Genomic DNA, 26,120 nt, shown 5'->3' with positions numbered 1-26,120 from the left:
GCACAGTGCAACCACTGACAATACTTAAATGAATGGGCATGGCTGTGGCCCAATAAAACTTCACTTATAAAAATGTGTGGCCAGCAGCATTTACCAACTCCTGATTTAGAGGACTCTAGGCAGGTGGTACTGTTCTCCCTATCACTGTGGGGACCGGAAGGAGACAGAGGAATGAGAATAGTGCCACAGATAAGGTACATACTGGGATACAAAACAAGCTGTTTCATTCCACCCCTATAGAAAGGGGAAAAGGCCACAGCACTCACTGAAACCACCCAGCAATGGCTTACTTGTTCACTAGCATAAAAACCAAAACACCAAAAAAAAACCTGTGTCAGGCCCTGGGCCAAGAACTTTAGAGATAAATGACACAACTCTTGCCAACTGGGAACTCTTATCTATTACACAGGTGTCCAAAGGCTGTGTTAAGTAGAGAGAGCCCATTCCAAGAATCCTAAACCTGTGGCCCTCTGTACTGACGGGCATTGACGTACTCTACAATGGCGTCTCGATCCGCTATGTCCCCAAGCACCATGCGCTGAATGATGCTGTTGTGCTCCTCTTCCGAGAGATTTTTGTATGACACAAGGGGAATGTTATACTTTGTAGCTGGTGAAGGGTCCACTCCCTGAAGCCAAGGATGATTTTCAATCTCTTCTAAAGAAGCCCTTCTCTTGGGATCTCTCTGTAGCATCCGTGTGATTAGGCTGGAAAGGAAGGTAAGTCCATTGTTAAAGCAAACTGCTTGCAAGGATCAGTAATGATGGATCATTTTATTAACAAAAATGATTTCCTATACCATCAATTAAATTAGGTGCACTAGTGGTGGCAGTGGGGCAGATGGGAATAATAAAAATTTAGTGCCACTGCAGTCATAAAATAAAAAATCACAACCTCCAGGTACACTGATAAGCCAAATGCACAAATAAGAGCTCCCTATCATCTAGAATTAACTATAGGTATCACCATCTGTTCTTGAATTAACTGCTGGCTTAGTGACATACCAGAATTAAATTCAAGGATCAGCAATGACATACAGAATAAAGTATACAAGCCCACTTCTGTTTCAGAAAAAAATGAATGATGCTTCTGATGAAAACAACTAAAATACCATGTAACATATATATATATATATATATATATATATATATATATATATATATATATATTTTTTTTTTTTTTTTTTTGGAAATGGAGTCCCACTCCATTGCCAAGCTGGAGTGCAGTGGTGCAACCTTGGCCCACTGCAACCTCTAACTCCTGGGTTCAAGCAATTTTCCTGCCTCAGCCTCCTGAGTAGCTGGGACTACAGGCACGTGCCACCACACCCAGCTAAGTTTTGTATTTTTGGTAGAGACGGGGTTTCACTATGTTGGCCAGGATGGTCTCGATCTCCTGACCTAGTGATCCGCCCACCTCGGCCTCCCAAAGTGCTGGGATTACAGGCATGAGCCACCGCACCCGGCCCATGTAACGTATTTTTAGGAAACTATTTTATTTAAAGGCACCATTTTAGCAGAATAAATAAGTAACACTCAGCAACTAAAAATGAAGTAAAAGCAGAACCCTTATGAAATGAATGACAAAGCTGGCCTTTGGCCTGTTTCTGCTTCAGCTTTACAAGCTATGTTGGGTGCATATAACAGAATATAATGTGTAAGGCCTACTGAAGGTAGACAGTACAACTAGAGCCCTTGCAAAGAGCTAGGACTCCAGCTTCAGTGTGAGGATAAATGAAAAATGAGAAACAACTTAGAACTTCTAACTACAAGCTGGTCCTCACACAAGTCTGTGTTCCAAACTAATGATATCTGTGTGGTACACAGAAGTTAATTTATAGTGCTTTCAGCTGGAAGCACTCCTAGGCAACTAGTAGAGAAGTAAATACACCAACCCTTCCTGTAGGAATGTAACTTAAAACCAGCCTCAAATAATTCTCCAAATATTACAAAGAATATCAGTCAAAAACAAAAAAGAAACAAGGTACCAACAGCAAGACCTAGGAAACACAAGCAAAATCAGAATGCGAATACTTCAGATACTGAAATTTTCAGATGTAAAATGTAACTGTGTTAAATATGTTTAAGACATGAAAGAGAATCTTGAAAATTATAGCCAGGGAACTAAAGATGATACTTTATACTATAAATAAAGCTACTATACATAAAATTACTAGGCAGTTGAGAAAAAACTAAATAGGGCTTCTAAAAATGAAAAATAATCACTGTAACTAAAAACAAAATCAATAAAATTTAAAAAGACACAAAATTAATGTAAGATAAAATTAAGGAAATAACTATCAATAGACTGCAATAGGAAATACAAAACAATTTTATAAAAAGAAGAGGACAGAGTGAGGGAAATGAGAAAATGAGGAAGAAACTGTATTTGAAAAGATAATGGCTGAGAATTTTCCAAAATTCATCAAAGAGCACAAATCTTGAACCACTAAGCCTAACACATCCTAAGCACAATAAATAGAAAATCTTAAAGCAGCCTAAGTGAAGACAGGACACCTACGTGGAGACAAGAAGATGATAAGATGGACAGCTGACTTCTCAACAGCAACAATGGATGCCAGAAAACAGTGGAATAATATCTTCCATGAGCTGAGAGAAAATAACTATCAATCTAGAATTCTATACTCAATGAAACCATCTTTTAGGAGCATACATAACATGAAGACATTCCAAATAAAAACTGAGAATGCTTATCACCAACATATGCTCATCCAAACAAATTCTAAACAATTTTATTTTGACAGGATAGTGTGATTCCACTTGGAAGGGTAAACAGTTTCTGTCAAGCATCTGGGTAAATATGAAATTTTTAACTGTGTAGAATGATAATCATATCTACTTTGTGGCATTTGAAAAGTTATTAAAATATTGGATGGTAGTTAAAATATTCTAAAGATTTTGTGTTGTTCAAGAAGAGAATAAAGAGGCCAGACGCAGTGGCTCACACCCGTCATCGCAGCACTTTGGAAGGCTGAGGCGGAGGGACTGCTTGAGCCCAGGAGTCTCAGACCAGCCTGGGCAACATATCAGATGTTGTCTGATATGATTAGGCTTTGTGTCCCCACCCAAATCTAATTTTGAATTATAATCCCCATAATCCCCATGTGTCAAGGGAGACACCAGGTGGAGGTAAATGAATCATGGGGGCAGTTTCCCCATGCTGTTCTTGTGATAGTGATGGTTCTATAAGTGTTCAGTAGCTTCTCCTGAGTTCCTTTTCCTTCCTGCTGCCTTGTGAAGAAGGTGCCTTGCTTCCCCTTCACTTTCTGCCATGACTGTGTTTCCTGAGGCCTCTCCAGCCATGCTGAACTGCAAGTCAATTAAATCTCTTTCCTCTATAAATTACCCAGCAGTTCTTTGTAGCAGTATGAAATGGACTAATACACCATCTCTACAAAAAAATTTAAATAAAATTAGCCAGGTGTGGTGGCTTGCACCTGTGGTCCCAGCTACTTGGGAGGCTGAGAGGTCAAGACTGTAGTGAGCCATGATTGCACTGAGGCATTCCAGCCTGGGTGACAGGGTGAGACCATTCCCCCCACACCCTCCAAAAAATAAGAATAAGCTATAAATTTTATTAAATTAAGTATAAAAACATGAGGCCCCTGGGCACAGTGGTTCATGCCTGTAATCCTAGCACTTTGGGAGGCTGAGGCGGGTGGACTGCCTGAGCTAAGGAGTTCGAGACCAGCCTGGGCAAAATGCGAAACCCCATCACTACTAAAAATACAAATAATTAGCCAGATGTGGTGGCGTGTGCCTGTAATCCCAGCTACTCCAGAGGCAGAGGCATGAGAATCACTTGAACTTGGGAGGTGGAGGCTGCGGTGAGCCAAGATAGCGTCACTGCACTCGAGCCTGGGCGACAGATCGAGACTCCACCTCAAAAAATAATAGAAAAAAAAGGTATAAAAACATGTATATTTGGCCAGGCGCGGTGGCTCATGCCTGTAATCCCAGCACTTTGGGAGGCCCAGGCAGGTGGATCACGAGGTCAAGAGATCGAGACCACCCTGGCTAACACGGTGAAACCCCGTCTCTACTAAAAATACAAAAAATTAGCCGAGCGTGATGGCGGGCGCCTGTAGTCTCAGCTACTCGGGAGGCTTGAGGCAGGAGAATCACTTGAACCTGGGAGGCAGAGCTTGCAGCAAGCCGAGATCACACCACTGCACTCCGGCCTGGGCAACAGAGCGAGACTCTGTCTCAAAAAAAACCAAAACCAAAACCAAAACAAACAAACAAAAATGTGTATCTGTGTTAAAACAGGTAGAAAAATCACTAAAATAACAGACTATAACTTCCTAGCTAATTCAGGGGGAAAGTCAAATGAGGGGAAAAAGAAAAACCTTGGCAGGGTGTGGTAGCTCATGTCTATAATCCCAGCACTTCGGGAGGCAGAGGCTGGAGGATCTCTTGAGACTATGAGTTCAAGAACAGTCTGGGCAACATAGTGAGACCCGGTCTCTACAAAAAGTTTAAATATTAGCCAGGCATGGTGGCACACACCTGTAGTCCTAGCTACTCAGGAGACTGAGGCAGGACAATCACTTGAGCCCAGGAGTTGAAGGCTGCAGTGAGCTATGTATGATTTTACCACTGTATTCCAGCCTGGGCAACAAAGCAAGACCCTGTCTAAGAAAAGAAAGAGAGGGAGGGAAGGCGGACAGAGGGAGAGAGCAAGGGAGAGAGGGTGAAGGGAGGGTAAGGAGGGGAGGAAAGGGAAGAAGGGAGGGAAGGAGAGAGGGGAGGAAACAGAGGGCAGAGGGAGGGGGAGGGAGGGAGGAAGGAAAGGGAGGGAGGGAAGAAAGAAAAAGAGAAAGAATGAAGGGGAAGGGAAAGGAAAGGAATCCTCTATCAACTCCAAAGAATGGGGTAAAAAGAAAAAAAAACTGAAGTAGGACAAACATAAAACATATAAAAAGATGGCATAAATAGATCTACATCTATCAGTGACTACAATAAATGTAAATGGAATAAACTCTCCATCTAAAACACAAAAATGATCAGATGGGATTAAAGAAAAACTCGGCTCCAGTCTGTTAAAAAAAAGATGTATTTAAAACCAGGACAATGGGAAGTTTAAGAAAAGAAAGAAAAACTATACAGCACACAAATGGTAGCCAACAGAAGACTGGTGTGGCTGAAATTAGACAACACAGACTGACTTTAAGGCAAAAAAGCAGTACTAAAGAGGGCCATTACCTCATTGATACAAATTGATAGAATGGGAAGATACGACACTTTTCAACTTGTTTGCACCTAATAACATTACCTCAAAACACTCAAAGCAAAAACTGACAGAGCTCCAAGAAAAAAAACAAATCCACCATCACAGTGGAAGAATACCTCAGTAACTGATAGATCCAGTAGGAGAAAGAAAAACTCATACAGGATGCAAATAATTTTGAACAGCATAATAAAAAAGCTTGATCTTAAGGATTTATGCAGAATTCCAAAATTGGAAAATATACACTATTTTCCAGAACAAAAAGACCTTATGCTAGGCCATAAGCAAGTCTCAGCAATTTGAAAAAACAAAAAAACAAAAACAACACTGGTACCATAGAGGCTATTATTATTGGACCACAACACAATTAAGTTAGAAATCAATAAAAAGCTAATTAGAAAAATGCCATACATTTGGAAATGTAAAACACCCCTGTAAACAACTCACACATGAAATAAATCAACACAAACTAGAAAATACTTATTAGAACTGAATAACAAAAGGACTATAAATCAAAACTAGTGGGATGCAGCTAAAATGGTATCAGAAGGCAATTTATAGCCTTAAATTATTACAACAGAAAAGGGAAATTTGTGAGCTAAGTATCCAACCACAGAAAGAAAAAGAACAGAATTAGCCCATGGAAGTGAGTGGCACGAAATACTACAGACAAGAGAAAAGAAAATTAATAAAACATAAAACAAAAATTATAATTGTTAATAAAAGCAAAAGGTAGTTCTTAGAAAAAGACTAATAAAATAACAAACTTCTGGCAAAACTGATCAAGACAAAAAAAAGATAAGGCACAAATTATCACTATTGAAATTAAAAAGGACAATATATCCACACTTCTTATAGACTTAAAAAATATAACTAAAAGATATTATAGGCTGGGCGTGGTGGCTCATGCCTGTAATCCCAGCACTTTGGGAGGCCAAGGCAGGCGGATCACAAGGTTAAGAGATTGAGACCATCCCGGCCAACATGTTAAAACCTTGCCTTTACTAAAAATACAAACATTAGCTGGGCACGGTGGCACACACCTCTAGTCCCAGCTAACGGGGAGGCTGAAGCAGGAGAATCGCTTGAACCCAGGAGGTGGAGGCTGAAGTGAGCCGAGACTGTGCCACTGCACTCCAGCCTGGAAACACCACTAGACTCCATCTCAAAAAAAAAAAAAAGATAATATAAATACTTGAGGTTAATACATTTGAAAAATTAGATAAAGCAGACATGTCCCTTAAAAAACACAGCTTAGCAAAACTGAAATAGGAAAAAATTTTAAAAACCTAAATAGTCCCAATATTTTTTTTTTTTTTTTGAGACAGGGTCTTACTCTGTCACCCAGACTGGAGTGCAGTGGTGCAATCGCAGCTCACCGTATCCTCGACCCTCTAGGCCCATGCCATCCTCCCACCTCAGCCTCTCCAGTAGCTGAGACCACAGGCGTGAGCCACCGTAACTGGCTAATTTTTCTTTTTGCTTGTTTGTTTAGTAGAGACAGGGCCTCCCTATGTTGCCCAGGCTGGTCTTGAACTCCTGGGCACAAATGATCCTTCCATCTTGGCCTCCCAAAGTGCTGAGATTACAGGAACGAGCCACCATGCCTGGCCCCAATAATAATTATTATTTTTTTGAGACAGAGTCTCACTCTGTCGCCCAGGCTGGAGTGCAGTGGCATGATCTCAGCTCACTGCAACCTCCACCTCCTGGGTTCAAGTGATTCTCCTGCCTCAGCCTCCTGAGTAGCTGGGATTACAGGCGCCAGCCACCATGCCCGGCTAATTTTTGTATTTTTAGTAGAGACAGGGTTTCACCATGTTGATCAGGCTGGTCTCGAACTCCTGATCTTGTGATCTGCCTGTCTCGGCCTCCTTAAGTGCTGGGATTACAGGTGTGAGCCACTGCGCCCAGCCTCAATAATTATTAAAAATAATCCTTCTAGGAGGGAGACACAGACAGCTACTAAGATACTAGGAACTGTTCTATTTCTTAAGCTAGATAATGGGTACACAGGCCCTCATTTTACTACATATACATTGTATACTTATTTGAATGATATATATATCAATATAAAAATAAGCTTTTTCAGTAGAAGCTGTGGAAATACTCCTTGAATTACAACATGCATCACAAACATCCAACATGCAGACAACGTATGCCCCCAGACAACTGCCCTGTTTCTTGGGGTAGAGAATAGTTAACAGTAAGGTCATAAAAATAATCATCATCAATATTCATAGTTTCCTATGTGCTAAGGACCGAGCTAAGAGCTTTACACATATTAATTCATTTAATTTTCACAATAACCCTATATGGTAGTTTCTACCACTCTGACATCATTAGTAAATGGAGAAGTCAATATTTGAATCCAGAGTTTCAATACCTAAGTTCTTTTTTTTTTTTTTTTTTTTTTTTTGAGACAAGGTCTCGCTCTGTCGCCCAGGCTGGAGTGCAGTGGCGCGATCTCGGCTCACTGCAAGCTCCACCTCCAGGGTTCACGCCATTCTCCTGCCTCAGCCTCCTGAGTAGCTGGAACTACAGGCGCCCAGCTAATTTTCTGTATTTTTAGTAGAGACGGGGTTTCACCATGTTAGTCAGGATGGTCTCGATCTCCTGACCTTGTGATCTGCCTGCCTCGGCCTTGAATACCTAAGTTCTTAAACATCCACCTGAGATGGGGCTTCATTTAGAGAAAAAAAGTCCTTGGGCAATCAGATTTCCTTCTTACCAGCTGATAGGAGAAACTCAAAACTCTGTTTCTACAGCAAAGTCCTGTAAGTAGTGGCTATAATCTCAGCTGAGCTCATTAAAAAATGTCACTTAAAATGTCAATACTGAACTTCCAACAGTTCTATTCCATTACTATATTTCTCACTACACATATCACAGTACTATGTACTACTTTAAATTCCAAATAATTGAGTAACTTTTTATGCTGGCTTCCCATAGTCACATAAACCTAAACAGCTCTTTAGTCAATTAGCGGAAGGTGTGTGAAGAAAATTATGAGACATACTATGTAAACCCTAAAATAGTGTGTTGATGGTCTATTCAGGAAAGAAAATGCCCTAACTCTTCTCTGGAACTTAAAACAATTCCAGGTGATCTTGCTTTTTGCTCATGCAGAGAAAGGTAGTTCCCATGGTATTTCTTCAGTTCAAGTGAAATAACCACCACTCCTGAAGGTTGAAGAGGCATGTAATAGATTTCTTGAATAAGAAATAGATGAATACATTTTGTACTCTAATATTAAATTTCAGATCATATTCAGGGGCTAAGCACTCCCACCCCCGCCGACCGAACACTCTGAAACAACAGCAGAAATATTAAATTCAAAAATTAAAATCAACCCAGATTGCTTGGATGTTTGAAGTCCTCTCAAATTTTCTTGACATATTAATGGAATTAAAACTTCTGGTTTTAATCTGAGTCCTTAAGGTTTCCACATACTTTGTTTTACTTACTCTTTACACTCTTTAGACACATGGGATGGTACTGTATATTTGCAATCCATGATCATTGTCAGTGTTTCACTGTCATTGGCTTCTTGAAAGGGCGGCTGCCCACACACCAACATGAAAAGGATCACTCCCAGACTCCAAATATCTATAAATCAAAGACATACTTTAAAATATTGGACTAATTAGAAAACCAAAAACATTAAAAGTGGGCTAACAATATTATTTTATCTTGAGCAGTCAAAAGCATTTATATCTCAAAGTACAAACATCCATGAAGGAAAAGAAGCCCCAATAGGGCAGGGAAGGTGTCTATCTTCTTCAATGTTTTTACAGTAATTGCTAGTACACAGTGAATGGTCAATAAATGTTCGATGAAGAGATAAATTAATGCCTTTGGTAACAGAGCAATAACATCAACTGAAAAGTATCCAGGTGCCCAAGCCAACAGACAACACACTGCTGTTTTTCCCATTAGAATATATACCAGAAATAAAACTAATACATTAATACTCTGAGACCGGAAAAGAATTTTGCCTAAGGTCACAATTATGTCAAGTTGTTCTTTACCTCAATGCTAGTGAGGTAACCAGGTGATGTAACTCATGTCATTTTATACGCAAGAAAATTAAAGCTCAAGGAGGAAAGAAACGTGGCCATCAATATAGTCAATCAGGAAAAAGACTAGTTATATATTACTCCAGAGGATGAAACTTGGTTACTTAAGAGACACATTTCAGCTAAAAAATGGGGAACTACTCAATGGAGCCGTTACAATACCAGAAAAGGCAGTGAGTTATCCATCACTAAAAGTATTCCAGCAAAGGCAGGGCAAACATCTGTCTAAAATTTTGCATAAGGCATTTCTGCACCAATGGTAAGGCTGGACTAGCTGACATCTAAGGACCTCTCAACTCTAGCATTAGACGAACTCTGACAGTAACAAACAACTCCTTACCTCTTTCATCATTAAATAAAAAGCAAACCCATCAATCATATGGGAAAATGATCTTTTGTTCAGATGAAAAAAAATTTTTAAGATGAAAAGGACTTAGGAAAGGCATCACAAATCATTCATTCATTCCAGAAACTAAAGAACAGGCATGATAATATAAACATTCACATAATAAGAAACGAATTCAAGAAGTATTCTAGACCACAAAAGGCTTAAAAGAGAATGGAAGGGCAGACCACATGGCCTTTGTCATCACATCTGTTAACATTCAACTGCTGTTTCCATTTAAACTTAAAACACCCAAAATAACGTAGGTTCCATGTTATTTCCCAAGATAATTAAAACTTAATAAAATATCTTTTCCTTGGTTCAAACTAAACAAAGATTGGCAACAAAGGCAGAAACCCAAAAGTTACATACAATGTGATTTTTTAATACGTACAATAAATTTTACTAAGGATACTCTGATGGAAACTAATGAATCAGATGAAAAAAGCAGACTGAAATTAAACATTTACGTAATTGAAGATGAAAGGGACCTATGGATCATTCAGTCCAAACCCTTGGCTCTGCAGTGTCCCTAAGAGGTCTGACATTGCTTTTTGAACGCATGCATTATCTGCCCTAGGACAGCAAGCTGACTCAGGAGTCCACTCCATTCACTGTCATTTCTTTGCCTTGACTTTGGAATCCAGAGAGCCATCCCCATTCAAAAATCAAACATATCTTAATAATGGCAACTAGTCACATCTATTCTTTAAATAGCCAGTGAAACGAATTTATAACCCCAGTCCTAGTAGTACCTTATTAAGATTTTTTAAAGGAAATTTATATAGTTTATGTTTAACTTAAATCCTCCTCTTTGTACCACTCAAATCTGCTATTTTGGGTCACTTGTCCCAACTCCCAAGCCACCACTGTGAACAAGTGGCAATTACAATTATTCTCCCTTTATTGCAATGTGCACTTCATTTACAAAAAGTTATGTTTTAGAAATTCACTGTAAAGTAAATCCCACCTTTCCAACTATGTCCATTATCCAACGAGGGAAACCTACCAAGTTTTAAAAAATAATATATACTTGGCTATCCCTCCACAGCAAAAAAAAAAAAGGGGTGATTTTAAATGGCTGACAATGAAAATACATAAACAATAAAAATCCAGGTAGTTAAAAACTTTTTTTTCTATTGTTCAAATATTGACAATGTTTAATGCGACTACTTATAATCATACCTAACCACTAATACATATGTATTTGAAATACAATAAATTCCTATCTTTCCATATAAGTCCTACAAAACATCAACTTTTATAAAATGAGTTTAATTACATTATTTCCACTACTATCTCATACTATAACTGTACATAAACTAGTTTGGTTTTTTACCTCTTGTCCATGCCAAACTGGATATCTGATAGTGCAATTATTCAAAATAATGTTTTAAAAATATAATGAATAATATAAATATCAACTAACAATTACCCAACATTCTTATTTGACCGAAGAAAACTTTCTTTTTCTGTTAAAGATTAGCCTCACAAACAACAAGAAGTCCAATTATTTGGAAATTTTCTCTTCAGGATGATTTGTCCAATCACCTTAACACACTCTGCTTGTTATGATGTGATACATGATTAGAATAATAAAAAAGAAGAAAAGCAACATAAATATACAGTCCCACGGTTTTCAGTTAGGGCTCAAATAATTTCTAAATATAGAAATGCTAAAAGATTGAAAAAATTAGAAATACAATTCTATGTCAAGTAGTTGGCTAAGCTAAATGACATAATTTGAAGCATTTAAACTAGAAAAGAACAGCAGGGTAACTAAGTTTCAGAGAGAGCAAATGACTCTCCCACTGAGACAATGTGATTATTCAAGGGGCCATTTATTCCATATATTTATTTCCCAGACTTTTTTTTTTTTGAGACGGAGTCTCACTCTGTCGCCCAGGCTGGAGGGCAGTGGTGCGATCTCGGCTCACTGTAAGCTCTGCCTCCCAGGTTCATGCCATTCTCCTGCCTTAGCCTCCCGAGTAGCTAGTACTACAGGCACCCGCCACCACACCTGGCTAATTTTTTCTATTTTTAGTTGAGACGAGGTTTCACTGTGTTAGCCAGGATGGTCTCAATCCCCTGACCTCATGATCCATCCACCTCATTTTCCAGACTTTTTATTTCTCTTCTTACTTTACTTTTGTCTTTGAATAATTTTACTTTTTCATCCCAAGGGCCAAAGGAAAGAGATAAAAACAGGCCACTCAACAGAGAGCTATGACTTTAACCAAATTATTTTAAAATGTGTTCCCAATCTTTAAAATGGAAGTACTAATAGTAATCTACTTTCTTGTAAAGCTGCTGTGGACATTAAATGAATTAAAACAGAATCCATGCTAAGTATTCAGCACAGAGAAAACATTCAAAGGTGGCTGCTGCTGCCCTGCCCTGCTTCATCTGTGGCAGGCACTGTTCTTGGCATAGCAGACAGAGATGAGTAAGAGATGCCCTTGCCCTTACAAGCCTCCCAAGCCACTAAGGATGCTCCAGTGGAAATTAGTGAAACAGATGTGGGAAACAGACAGTAGGTAAGTTCAAGCAGGCACAAAGCCAACACAGTTTGAGATGGGAGAGAGAAGAAACAGGGAAAGCTTCTTATTCTTAGTAATTCAGGTTTTTTTAAAAAAAGGTGATGATTCAGGAGCTTGGGTCCCCAGAACTAGACATCTGGTATTATAGGACTAAGAATGGCATCAACAAAAATTATCCACCATATTCCTCCACAAATGGGGGTGGGAAGTGGTACCTGTCTTAATATAACATTCATTTTAAGCCAGGCACAGTGGTGCATGCCTACAGTCCCAGCTAGCAGGAAGCCTAAGGTGGGAGGATCACTTGAACCCAGGAATTTGAGGCCACAGTGTGCTAAACCACTTCTGTGAATAGCCATTGTGCTCTAGCCTGGGAAACATAGCCAGACCCCATCTCTTAAGAAAAAAGAAAAACCATTCATTTTAGAGAATATTTTAAATTATCTTTTTCCATAAGAAAAAAAAAAAAACCGTGTTAACAAAACTACAAACTCCTAAGGTATAGACCACAGCCTCAGCCTGAGATCCTAAGACTGCAAGGGATCACTGAAACTGTAAATGGGGGATGGGGGTGTAATGGAGCGAAATGTACAGGGGACCTTATTATAATCATTTCCAAAAAATGTTAATGGAACTGTCTCTTCATATTAAAGATCCACGGGTTAACAAACATCAACCATCTGAATCAAATATCATATAGATACGACTATCTGAAGTGTATGTTTTTATTTCAGACCCAGCTATAGGCACTTGGTTAATAAAAATGAAAAAAAGGAAATATTTAATAAATGTAATTGGCTTGGTTTAAAAAAAAAAAACCCAACTCATGGAACTATGGGAAGGAGTAAAGAGATAATGAAGTTTTTCATAATATTAAGGGTGGGAGTTACAAGTTCCCCTTACTGGCTGCCTTCAAGCTAGCTGGAAATAAGGTCACAGAAATGAGCACTGAAGTCTCATCTGGCTAACACTCAGCAGGTCTATATAATATAACTGAATTATGCTATTTCTAGGGTTGGGGTAGAGTTTAAGATCAAAATGAAAACAAAACAGAATAAAAGAACATGCTAATCATTCATCTGAGGAAAAGCAAATGCCAACAGGGTGGGGAGGGGACTTCAGGACTACTGAGAGGTTTCCTAAAAAGTCATTTCTAAACTGAATTATCTATACAACAAAAGAGGAGGATTAGAAAATAATAAAAATGGGAAGTCCAGAAGAAGGGTTTTAGGTAGAAACCTCTATTTTTTTCCTTTTATCAGCTTTCTTTTATCAGTACAGCCATAAATAATGAAAGAAGCAATAGAACTAGAATGTTCTAAAACCACAGCAGATAAAATAGGGGCACCTTTTACAAGACCACTTCACAGCTGCCAGGATTTATGCAATCACTTTTCAGTTCCAACTACGGTCACAAGCCACTGACATATGACCTAACACTAATGTAGAAGGCAATGCTTTCTTAGAATAGCAAGTACTGTTTCAGAAGTGTGTAGGTCCCAGGAGTTCTATAATAAAACCTAAGACCTTTGCTTTTTGTACGACACTGAGAAACCTAATTGCCCATGTTTATCCATCTGAATTCCTATTTACACAGAAGAACTACTTGTCTGCATTCAAAATCATGTAGAGCTTTGGTTACTAAAGATTCTTTCTTGTAAAACAAGATCAGTGGTTAGTTTTAAGGAACATGACTAGAAAGCATTCCAAAAGTAGAAAACTGTCAGATCATTTGAACTAACAGCATACGAAAGAAGCAGAAGAGGAATGAAGAACTTGGACAAGTTTTTTAGATCTATTTTCTGATATGTCTAGTATTCCTGGTTTTATCGATACTCTAGTTAGAAGCAAGGTTTTATTATTTAACAGGGAAATGTTTTCTTTTCCCCTAGAAAGAATGAATGCCATCATCTGATACCTACTTTAAAACACTCCTTTCCCAGATCTTAATTCATCTAAATGTCCCTTGGGGACTTCAAAAATCAATGCTGCTAAAACTAAGCTTATCATTTTTTTCCCCCAAGTTTATTTCTCCCCATCTACCCTGGTGGGTACAGTCTAAACTTAGGAGACATCCCAGACTCCCTACTCTGAGGGTCCTCTGACTTCCAGATCAAGAAGGCACTGCCAATTCTATGATGTGCTTCAAATCCTCCAATGATCCTCATCTTCCCCAAGGTCTTCCCACACTGCCCTCCAACTTAGAAACCTGGGCTACCTAACAATTTCAGCATCATTACAATGGGCTGTGATTACAGATATTCTATTTCCCTCCAATACTTGGAGCTCCTTGAGCACAGAATAGGGCCTTCTGTTGAGCAGGCCCTAGTCTACACTCAGCCAGGGCCTGCTCAACACAAGTTTGCTGAATGAAAACCTGAAATTTTTAAAAAGAGTTCTGCAAATATTGTGGGGCCCCCTCAAAAGACAGCTGAAGCAGAGTTTTAGGGTACAGAGGAAGGTGGTGGTTATTCCCAATCCTACACACACACACACACATACACAAAGCTAAGAAGAAAAGGAGACTAAGAAGTGCTCAGAGCAGACTGTGGTGGGATAAATCAGGGAAGATAAGCTGCAGTTTATTTCAGTCACCTTTTTAAGGCCCTGTGCAAACTTGTTTTTTCAAGTTAAAACAGAAAAAGTTCAAGAAGTCAAAGGGTTATCAATCACATATTGTGGGACTGCACACATTCACACAAATCCAAACCAGACAAGCAGCAGACACCCTTCCAACTCGGCATTCCTTCATAAAATCATTTTACAAACCTGCTGTTGGTACCACTCAGGAAGAGTACTTTACAAATGAAAACGGAAAGATAAGATGGCGAAAACATCATACTTCGGCGATTTCTTTCAGTGTGGCCTAATGAAAATAGCATGCCTGGCCTAAAGCTTCAGAGAGACCTGGTTCAAATCCTCTGATGGCTGCTTAGCTGAGTTTCAATATGGATACTCATCCAAGGGGGGACCCATTGGAGAACTGCTTCACCAGGGATACAGAGTGGCTTTTTAAATTTAGTTTCAAGCAGTGATTTCACATTTCAAATTTCCCACAAGATTATGACAAATGCAATGCAATTTTTAGGCTTATATGCTTAACTTCGAACTAGAAAGAAGAAACATTTAAATTTAGCACCACATCTAAAAATGTCCAATTCTATTTGTCTAGTTAGTCAAATGCAACTAGATTAGAGACCTATATGAATCAGCATTTTATAAATTTGGAGTGTCCACCAACTAAACGTTTTAGTTTGATAGCTAGTGGAGTATTTTGATGTTTTCTTAAGTTGATGTTAAAAACACAGTCTTTTGGGCCGGGCGCGGTGGCTCACACCTGTAAATCCCAGCACTTTGGGAGGCCGAGGCGGGTGGATCACGAGGTCAGGAGATCGAGACCATCTTGGCTAACACAGTGAAATCCTGTCTCTACTAAAAATACAAAAAATTAGCCGGGCGCGGTGGCGGGCACCTATAATCCCAGCTACTCAGGAGGCTGAGGCAGGAGAATGGTGTGAACCCGGGAGGCAGAGCTTGCAGTGAGCCAAGACAGCGCCACTGCAGTCCAGCCTGGGTGAAAGAGCAAGACTCCGTCTCAAAAACAAAAAAAACAAAACCAAAAAACACAGTCTTTTGCGTGAGGCTGAGGTGTGCTAACATAAGATGAATATACAAGCTATTAAAACACCAGTTGATAAAAATCACCTGCTGCAAATGGCAGGCTAAGAAAATGGGTTCTCTTTCAAAAAGCAAAAAAAGTTTAATGAAACAAAGCTTTCTGGGCACTGGGGATAAAAGTCAAGCAAGGTATGTTCTTTAACAGAAGATACATTATGCAGGTTTCTCTAAAATGTTTAAGCTTGCCAGGAAACTAACTTCCTCATTTGAGAGTAAAGAGAAATGAACTTTAAATAGCAAATTTAATATAACAAATTTCAAAATTCAAAATATTAGCTCTTGAAATGTTTTGGCTAGTTCTCCATGCATAACACCTAAATTAGACATGTGGTTTTAAAATGTATGCAACCTATTTTCCTGTATTAAAAAAAACCAGTATGTCTTTCTAGGAATTACAATAAATACACAACCTGGTTGGTTCCATGTAGGATTATAACTTTCAGATTTTCCTTCGTATTAAAAGTTTAGAAAAGTTCTCTCAAATATAACCACACATCTCCTGTTTTTCAAATTAACACTTACTTCTTTCAGATTATGAAAGTAGTGCATATTTAATGCCAGTAAGATTTATGCTGTTTTTTTTTTTTTTGAGACAGAGTCTCACCCTATCACCCAGGCTGGAGTGCAGTGACACGATCGCAGCTTACTGCAACCTCCACATCCCAGGTTCAAGCGATTCTTCTGCCTCAGCCTCCGGAGTAGCCGGAACCACAGGCATGTGCCACCAGGCCTGGCTAATTTTTGTAGTTTTTAGTAGAGACGGGGTTTCACCATGTTGGCCAGGCTGATCTTGAACTCCTGACCTTGTGATCCACCCGCCTTGGCCTCCCAAAGTGCTCGGATTACAGGCGTGAGCCACCGCGCCCGGCCTAACGCCAGTAAGATTTATTAGCAGCCTGTGGGAGGGCCCTATCCTCACCAACACCATAGATAATCCTTACTATTAGCCTATTAGGTAAAATTATAAAGATCTGTTTCAATGTATACTGGCCTGATTATTTTTTCCCTAATTTCTTTAAGGTATAATTTATATACAACAAAATTCACTATTTTTAGGGTGCATTTCTCCAAGTTCTGACAAATGCAGTCACATAACAACTACCACAATCAAGATACAGAGCAGCTGTGTTATCCCAAAATTTCCTTTGTGCCTCTGTGTAGTCATCCCTTCCCCAAGCCCAGCCCCTGACAACCACAGCTATTGTGTGTCCTTGCAAGTTTTGCCTAGAAATGGAGTCACAGAGTATGTAGTCTCTGTTTTTCTCAATAATGCAGACTGTTTTGCAGTCTGGTTTTTCTCAATAATGCATTGAGATTCACTCATGTTGTTGTACACATCAATAGGTCACCATTTTTCATGGCTGAGTAGTATTCCATTGTGTAGATGTTCCACCATTTATTTCAGTTTGGGACAGTTATGAATAAAGTCACAAAAAAAGTGTGTACAGGCTTTTGTATAAACATAAATTCTCATTTCTCTTGGGTAAATACCTAGGAGTGAGTTTGCTGGGCCATTGCTGGGTAAGTGTATGTTTATCTTTCTAAGAAACTGCCAAATGATTTTTCTAACTGGTTATACGATTTTACATTCCCACCAGAAATGTATGAGCGTTTCAATTGCTCCATTCACACCCTTGCCAGCTCTTGGTATTGTCAGTTTTTAAAATTTCAGCTATTCTAATAGGTGTGGTTTTAACTTGCATTTCCCTAATGACTAATGGTGTGGACCATCTGCATGTGCTTATATGCCATATTATGTCTTTTCTGGTGAATTATTCAATATTTTTCTTTTTTGGATCATGCTCTTGGTACTGTACAAAATATCTTTGCCTAACCTAAGGTTGCAAAGATCCCCTATGTTTTATTCTAGAAGTTTTATAGTTTTTCATTTTACATGTATGTCTATGACACAGATCGAGTTTTTACACATGGCGTGAGGTACTGATCAAGGTTCATTTTATTGCATATGGATATCCAACTGTTGCCACAGCATTGCTGAAAAAACGGCCATTTCTCCATTGAATTGCTTTAGCACCTTTGTTGAAAATCAACTGGCCACATATGTGTAGGTTTATTTATGGATTTTCTATTCTATTTCACTGATCTATCAGTCTACCCTTTGCCAATACAGTCTTTTTTTTTTTTTTTTTTTTTTTTGAGACGGAGTCTTACTCTGTCGCACAGGCTGTAGTGCAGTGGCACGGTCTCGGCTCACTGTAAGCTCCGCCTCCCGGGTTCACGCCATTCTCCTGCCTCAGCCTCCTGAGTAGCTGGGACTACAGGCACCCACCACCACTCCCAGCTTATTTTCTGTATTTTTAGTAGAGACGGGGTTTCACCATGTTAGCCAGGATGGTCTCGATCTCCTGACCTCATGATCTGCCCGCCTAGGCCTCCCAAAGTGCTGGGATTACAGGCGTGAGCCACCGCGCCCGGCCTACCAATACAGTCTTTATCATTGTAGCTTTTCTACTAAGTCCTGAATACTCTAATTATTTGCAAGGTTAAACTTTTTCTTCTTTTACTGGCTAGTTACATAACTTCTTTAATAAATTTTCTTTTCATTTGTCTATAGGGGAGTTTGTCATTGATTTGTAAGAACTCTTTCTACATTAAGAATAGTAACCATTTCCTGTATTACAAATATTGCCCCAACTTGTTTGCATTATAATTTTGTTTCGAATAATATGTGTACTACATCCATGAACTGTAATCAAAGCTACTACCCTTTTTCTTATGACTTTTTCTTAGAAAGGTCAAGATCATATGAATATTCACTTTTTTCTTAATTATTCATATACAAATCCTTAATTCACCTGGAATTTATTTTGAAATAGACATATATAGAAATCAATCATTTCTTCTCCAAATGTTGAATTTTTCCAGTCAATTAATTAATTCTTCCTCTTATGTTGTCTAATAATAGAGGAATTTAAAATGATTAGACCCTGTTCTTTTTTCTGCATCACTCAGAATGACCAGCTGAAGAACCATGCTAAGATACAGCAGTGCCCCTGGGGGCATCAGTCTCTATGCCAAAAAGCCACAAAGCAGACACTGATATGTATATTCAACAAATGTGCGGCAGCACTATTTGCCAGGCACTGTGCTAGGTGCTGAGATATAATCATAATGAAACCTAAAAAGTTGGCAATGAAGGGACCTAGGTGAGACAGCACCACTGCACTTTGTGTCCTGGGACTTGCCAAAATTCACCTGCTCATTAAGTCACACAGAAAGTAACAACCACCTGGCTTTAAAAGATGCCTCCATCTTATCTTCCATCAAAGATTCCCCTTTTAGAGCTGCTTCCATGGTAAGTAGGCGCCTTGCCTTACCTCCAGAGGTGCCCATAAGCACTGCTAAACACTCGGACTTCAGGTGGCAAGGAGAGGCGCACACCGTGTTTTTTAAGTTTTTGATGATGATTTCATGATTCTTTCTCATCTTGCTGCTATCAGTCAGGGCATTTGACTTTACGAGGTCCCTGTTACCTATCAGCTGACAGCTGGAAATACGAATTTACTGAACTTGCTAGAATTATACGTAAAATTAACTAAATAAGGGTCTGAGTGAGACCCTGAATGACAGCTACGAGCAAAATACATGAGCTTTGCACATGGACTTAGGACAGTCCATTTCATCTACCAGGAGTCTTTATTTGCTTGCCTCCTGGTGCTCTCCTGGGTTTAGGACAACTCAAAAACTGGTAAGTGATCAATAGGCAGTCCTCTAATTGGTAAGATTCATGGATAGCTAAGGATTCTGAAGATTGTTTATCTTACATAAAGTAACATAAAAACAATTTTGGAAAGACTCCTTACCATATGAAAAGCTGCCCCCTTTGTCCTCCTGACAACAGCTGGAAGAGTCAAAGGTTACAAAGTCAGGGGACACTCAAGTTCTCTCTCTATTCTTGCCTCTACTAATTAATAAATTCATTTTGATACTGAAGCTAGATGGTAAACCCAAGAAATTCTTATGAAGTTGTTTACTGACACTGATAATACAGCCTTGAATGGGATACAGGGCAAGGTACCTCACCTCACAAACTGATAACTGAGTACAAAACTAGAACTAATCTAAAACCAAGAGAATCTTCTGCCTCCAGATGGAACATAATGGGTTTCAGCCAAATGAAGGTTCTGCTATAATAACTTAAAAAAAAAAAAAAAAAAACCTTGAAAAAATCATGTTTGTAAAGTTTTGGGAGTAACAGGAATACATGAGCTAAAATTCAAAGTCATGAAGAGCCCTTTCTAGATCTAAAGCAAAAATTCATATAAGAATCTTAAAAGTGTGACCTCAGGAGTTTCAATGGATCACAAATGTTCCTAAAAATGATTAAACCTAATCAACTTACATTATGCACTAATAAACAGGCTTTTTTGGTAGAATATCTTATTAAAACTCTGAAAATAGGTAAATTTTGGGAAAAAAAAAAAACCCCAGCTACTCTGATACAATACAAGCTTGGCGTTGACTAACATTTAATACGTCTCATTGTAAATCAACTGATTGGTGTTCTAGTGTATTCATTAGTATATATACAAAACACTTTGTTAAGCCAGTTTCAGTCCTCTAGAAACTAATCACTACTGAATACAAAGCTGAGAATCACAACCTGGAACGTGGTGATGAATCAGTCACACCATCTCAGGGGCTTCCTTCCACCTACTGGAGCTCCCAATCCATGTTGTTTCTCTTAAACCCTAACAAGGGCCTCCAAATGTCAGTGGAGAGTTGATGCATACGAACTCTGTTACATAAAATGGGTTTTTAAGAAAACCATATAAAATATACCAAACATCTACAAGTCTGTCTGACTTTAGGAAATAAAAAGAATACTGTACCCAATGACTTGATGTTTCCTTTGGAAACAGACCCATTTATAACCTTACCTCCAATTTTCCATTACAATCTCCTACTCAAGTCATATCCATGAAATTTAAAACACAATAGGGAAAATGGGAGATCTAGTATATAAAACAGCAATGAATGAGTCACGTATTCAAAGGCACAAAAATAACACTATTTTACATGTGTATTTTATGTTCCAAAGCTTATTTCAAAACTGTTTGTGTTCATCCAAATAGTTGCAGGTCCACTTGTTACTCAACCTCATAAGCTTGCAAGATCAGATCCAAAAAAGGGCTTCATAGTGTTCAATAAACACCTCTGAAACTAACCCAAAATGCATGTTTGTATCTCTCTGAAAACAGGAATCACAGCTTTCACTGGGTCCTCTAAGAGTCTAGGACTCATTAAATATAACAGATACAAGGCAAGGAAAAGGAATTACGACATGAGCAAAGAGATTGGGAAGAGCCACAGAGGGTGACCACAATTAATGTAATCTTCATTTCCTTGGTTCATCTCTGTTAACATTAATTTAAATAAATATTATGAGCTTGTTACGTTTGCCAGGTGACAGGACACTGACAAAATATAAACAAACACACGGTCCCCTCTCTCAAGGACCTTACTATTGAGCAAGGGGGACAAGTGAGCCATCTGGAGTGAGGCAGGCTTGGCATCGCCCCATCCAATTCCAAAGAGAAAGAGCAATCAGGGCATGCGTTCTCCTAACTTCATCATCCTCCTTTTTTAGCCATCCACAGCCCCTCTTTTATTTTTACCCAGCAAAATAGTATGCCTACTCTGTGCCTGGCTGCATCCCAGGTGCCGAGATTTAGATATATGTACGAAGAGCGTCTCACTCTAAAAGGTCTTGTTTTCCGACTTACCAGATACAGTATTACAAAGGCTGAGAACTTGTAATGTTTTTTCTTAGGTTTCAGAGTTTAAAATAATTCTAAATTAAAATTTTAAAAATATTAAATTAGGCACTGTTTACACTACAGTAGAAATACTTTCTTATTACAACCCTATATAAGGCTAATAGATCAACCTGATGACCACACATGCAACCTCCTAACATGCTGGGACAGGGACTCTCCAGGAACTGAGACCGGTCACTAACTAGTCCCACCTGGCCCATCTCAGTGAGCACAAGAGAGTGATCAAGCATAGCAGCCTGCATATAAACAAACAAACTGATTCTTTTTTTTTTTTTGAGACAAAGTCTCACTTTGTCGCCCAGGCTGGAGTGCAGTGGCACGATCTCAGCTCACTGCAACCTCCACCTCCCAGGTTCAAGTCATTCTCCTGCCTCAGCCTCCTGAGTAGCTGGGGGTACATGCATGCGCTACCACGCCTGGCTAATTCTTGTATTTTTAGTAGAGATGGAGTTTCATCTGCTTGGCCAGGCTGGTCTCGAACTCTCCTGGCTTCATGTGATTCACCTGCCTCGGCCTCCCAAAGTGCTGCAATTAAAGGCGTGAGCCACCACGCCAGACTCGATTCTTTAGTACATTCTAAAACGCTAAAACAACTTTTAACAGTTCAGTCTGTTCGGCAACATGCAATGCGAATAACACAATTCCAAATTTGTGTTAGAAAGTTTGCTCTAATGCTGATTTTTTTGTCTTGCAAACTTATCTTTCTTCTTCAACAGGCATACATTTCTTACCTCAAAAAGTTTAAAAAAAAAGAAAAGAAAATTTAATATTTTCAACTCCCTAAAGGTTTCCCATGTTATGACCTAAGGTGAATGTAAGTTGATTCAGCTTCCATATGTATTTTTGTACTAAAATAGCTACTGTTTTGAGTGGTTTGAAAAGCCCTTCTGAAGTTCTAAGAAACTAACCTGCTATCAAATAAACACCAAGACTTTCATTTCTTTTTTTATCTAACATTTTAAAAAAGAAAGAAAAATCCCTACTTTAGAAGTTAACCTATTCCCTAAATACAAATAACATAACATTCTGAAAGTTAAATACAACTAAAAACATGTGAGAAAACCACAGGAGCAAAGGTCCCAGGCCTGCCCTTCCTCCCCATTTTCCCACGGCAGCCAACATTTCAGAAATTCCCGAGGACAAATTTCCAAAGGGGACAAGGGTACCTCGGATACTCTTCCTCCCACATTGAGAAAGAGGCAGGAAAGGAAAATAAGGCCAGGATCTAATGTTAAGTGTCCCTCTGGGACCACAGCAGCAACACCATAGAAACATAAAGCATCCCATGACGTTTCCCAAAGCAGCAGCACTGAGACAGTGACATCTGATGGACTGAGGGCTAATTTTGTGTCTGGCGTTATGCTAAGTACTTTACATGTATTCATTCATCTAATCCCCTCAATAATCCTAAAGGCAGGAACTATGAACCCCATTTCACAAATGGAGGTAACAGAGCCCAGAGATGCAAGTCAAGTGGGGAAAGATAACAGGCAGTGCTGGGGCCCTACACCTCTGGAGAAGAAGCTGAGGCCTCACTGAGGGGTGACATGTGGGCAAGAAAATCAGGGGCAAGAGTGGCTAGGCAGAGGAGGGAGATGGATGGCCCTGAGGTAGGACCGGGCTTGGAGTGTGCCTAACAGCAAGGAGGCAGCGTGGCTGGAGCCGAAGGAGCAACTAGGAAGGTAGTGAGAGGAAAGTCTGGGAAGAAATGGAGATGCCAATCTTTTGGGCTGTGTTGGCCACGGTGAGGATGGTGGTTTTGATTCAGACTGAAATGGAAGGTCTCTAAATAGTTTTCAGCAGAGGAATAATATGATCCAACTTGAATTGTACAAAGAAAGGGTAAACATTGTTTTCCTTATGAGTAAGGGTTACCTGAAACTGCTACCTCAGTCTGCTGACCCAAGGAATTCTCTCCTTACAGCTGCTCCCCACTGCAATTCCCGACATACTCTTGCCCAAAGCCCCAGATCCTCCTCTCATCTGGAACTTTCCACATCAGAGAACTCTGGCAGAAGAAACAAAGGAAAGAAAACCTGCCCCTAAAATCCCTCCTTTCTCTTGTTGTCTTTCTAAAATACACACACTTATGCCAGTCAGCCCCATTAGGAAGTTCAGACAAACTACCCAGATTCAGCGTATGAGTTCTGCTTTGAAATTTATATAAATATTAACTTTTGGTTTTTGTTCATGTACTAGAACTTACAATGATCAATTGTGCACACTTTTGTCATTTTACACAGGATTTTAGAGGAAGGGAGTAAGAGGCACTAAGGACCCTTTTAAAACAAACAAACAAACGAAAAACCCCTTTCTAGTTAAAAGCACTAAGAGCCCTTAGAAAACTGCAAAGGTACTATGAACCCAAGAAAATGAGTTGGAATGAGGCGGTGTGGTAATCTGACCTGCACAGAAGCTCCAGGGAACAGCAGTGGAAAGGAAGCAGGCAGGAAGGTCTCTGGGCTCCTCAGGGAAGAGGAAAGGACAAGCAATCAATGCAGAGGAGTTTCCAAGGGGGTGGGGAGGGGGGTCTAGCTTGAAGTTCCAGACACTGGTTCTGAGGACACACATCAGAAAAAATTTCCAAGGGGTCTAAAACGTGGTTTTCACTTATCCCTAAATGAGCAGAGAGTGGTTAAAAATGGGAGGCAGGGAGGAAAAAAAAAATTAAGCTCCAATTATCAACATCAAAAAAGAAATATTCCTGTTTACTCTTTAAAGAAGTTAAAAACAATTTTTAAAGAACATCAGAATTTAAAATGTTGAAAATATCTTTTTCCACTAATGTCTAAAAATATTTGATTCTATAGGTTAAAATCAGCAGTAGGCAAGGCTGGATGCATATTATAATTGCATGGAAGCTTCTGAATATGACCCTAAGCCAAGTCAATCTGAATCACAATCTCTGGGGGTGGGGCCCAGGCAACATAGGTATTTTTTAAAAATCTCCCCCAGGTGAAACTGATGGATGGTGACCACTGAGAGCCACCAGTTTAAATCCTACCCTACCACTAAACTAGAATAAATTATACATTTGTATCAACATATTTTGTTTGATCTGAGCCTTATAACACAGTGAGAATAATAAGTACCACAGCTAAAAATCAGTGGGGAAAATAAAAAACATATAAATGATTTCTATCATATTTTTCAGTCTGCTCAAATACTTTTAAATGACTGAAAAACCCACCTATATGGTACCTATAGAATACCTCCCATAAACATTTCATGCTCAAGAATCTTTACTAATTCTAAATACTTTTTATTTACAGAGGGTTTATGCCAGATCAATTTTTAATTGTGGTTTCAGAAATATTTGTTTCTTATAGGCGTGTGAAATTTCAGGAAGCTTAGGAAAAGATTTTCATTCTTTCCTTCTCGTTTTATATGACAAGTGATAACATTATAGATGTATAAAGTATCTTTCAGAGTATGTGACATTTCATTTGGCAGCTGGGTGACAGGTGTGTGCTACATTTCTATGGATACGTTGTTCGTTTCTTGACAATTTAATATTACACTGGTGACTATGCCTGGGCCCCAGGCTGCAACGCAGTTTGTGCTGGGCACACTTAACCAGGTAGGTATTATTTTTAATAAAACTTACTGAGGTGCTACTTTAAAGTAGATCAAACTTCTTTCCCTAACCATAGAAGAGGCACAAATCATCCCTTTAAAGCAGATAATCCCAAACTCGATAGTCAGGAGTAGTCCCTGTGACAAAAGCCTAACGTCTTCTAATATAGAACTCATCAGGGCCTGTATATCCTAATGGTAAATAGTACAAGAGGAAGTAATATAAAAGTTAAACAAATTCTGCCTCTGGGAAGAGAAGGTCCTCTGAAAAACTGAAACGTTACTAAAACATTTGTTTCTAATAAACAATGACTTAAAATGGGAAATGAAACTACACATTCAAATTTGGTGCCACTTGGGAAGGACTGTAAAAATAAATACATTAATAGCATCTCTGGAATCTGAAATAAAAGGTGTTATTGATTTCTGTACAACTTATAATTGCAGATTTTTTTTTAAGAGATGGGGCCTCACTACCTTGCCCAGGCTTGTAGCACAGTGGCTATTTCCAGGCACTATCCCACTATTGATCAACACAGGAGTTTTAACTTGTTCCATTTCCGAACTAGGCCAGCTCATCTCTCCTTAGGCAGCCTAGTGGTAACCCTGGCTCCCAAGAGGTCACCATATTAATGTCCAACTTAGTGCAGGCAACCGACCGGCATAATACACTACAGCCTAGAACTCCTGGGCTCAAGTGGTCTTCCTCCTGTCTCAGCCTCCTGAGTAGCTGGGACTATAGGTGTGTGCCACCATACCCAGCTATAATTGCAGATTATTTATAAACCAAAGAGAAACTTTGATTCATTTA

General features: G+C 39.2%; 1 protein-coding gene across 6 annotated transcripts in view; it reads right to left on the bottom strand.

The window, feature by feature from the left end:
* The window catches only part of SNRK (SNF related kinase), a 64,694-nt gene that overhangs the window by 10,157 nt on the left and 28,417 nt on the right, over window positions 1-26,120 (bottom strand). For all 6 annotated transcript variants that reach the window (XM_034956229.2, XM_034956233.3, XM_034956230.3 and 3 more), the window contains 2 exons: window positions 8,718-8,859; window positions 495-707 (listed from right to left, as the gene is read on the bottom strand). In XM_034956229.2, coding sequence (XP_034812120.1) covers window positions 495-707; window positions 8,718-8,859 — 355 coding nt within the window. The remainder of the gene's footprint in view (window positions 1-494; window positions 708-8,717; window positions 8,860-26,120) is intronic.

This window comes from Pan paniscus, chromosome 2, assembly GCF_029289425.2.
Source record: "Pan paniscus chromosome 2, NHGRI_mPanPan1-v2.0_pri, whole genome shotgun sequence".
Taxonomy (NCBI): Eukaryota; Metazoa; Chordata; class Mammalia; order Primates; family Hominidae; genus Pan; species Pan paniscus.
The sequence above is the reverse complement of the archived record's forward strand: the minus strand, read 5'-3'. Positions and strand labels throughout refer to the sequence as shown.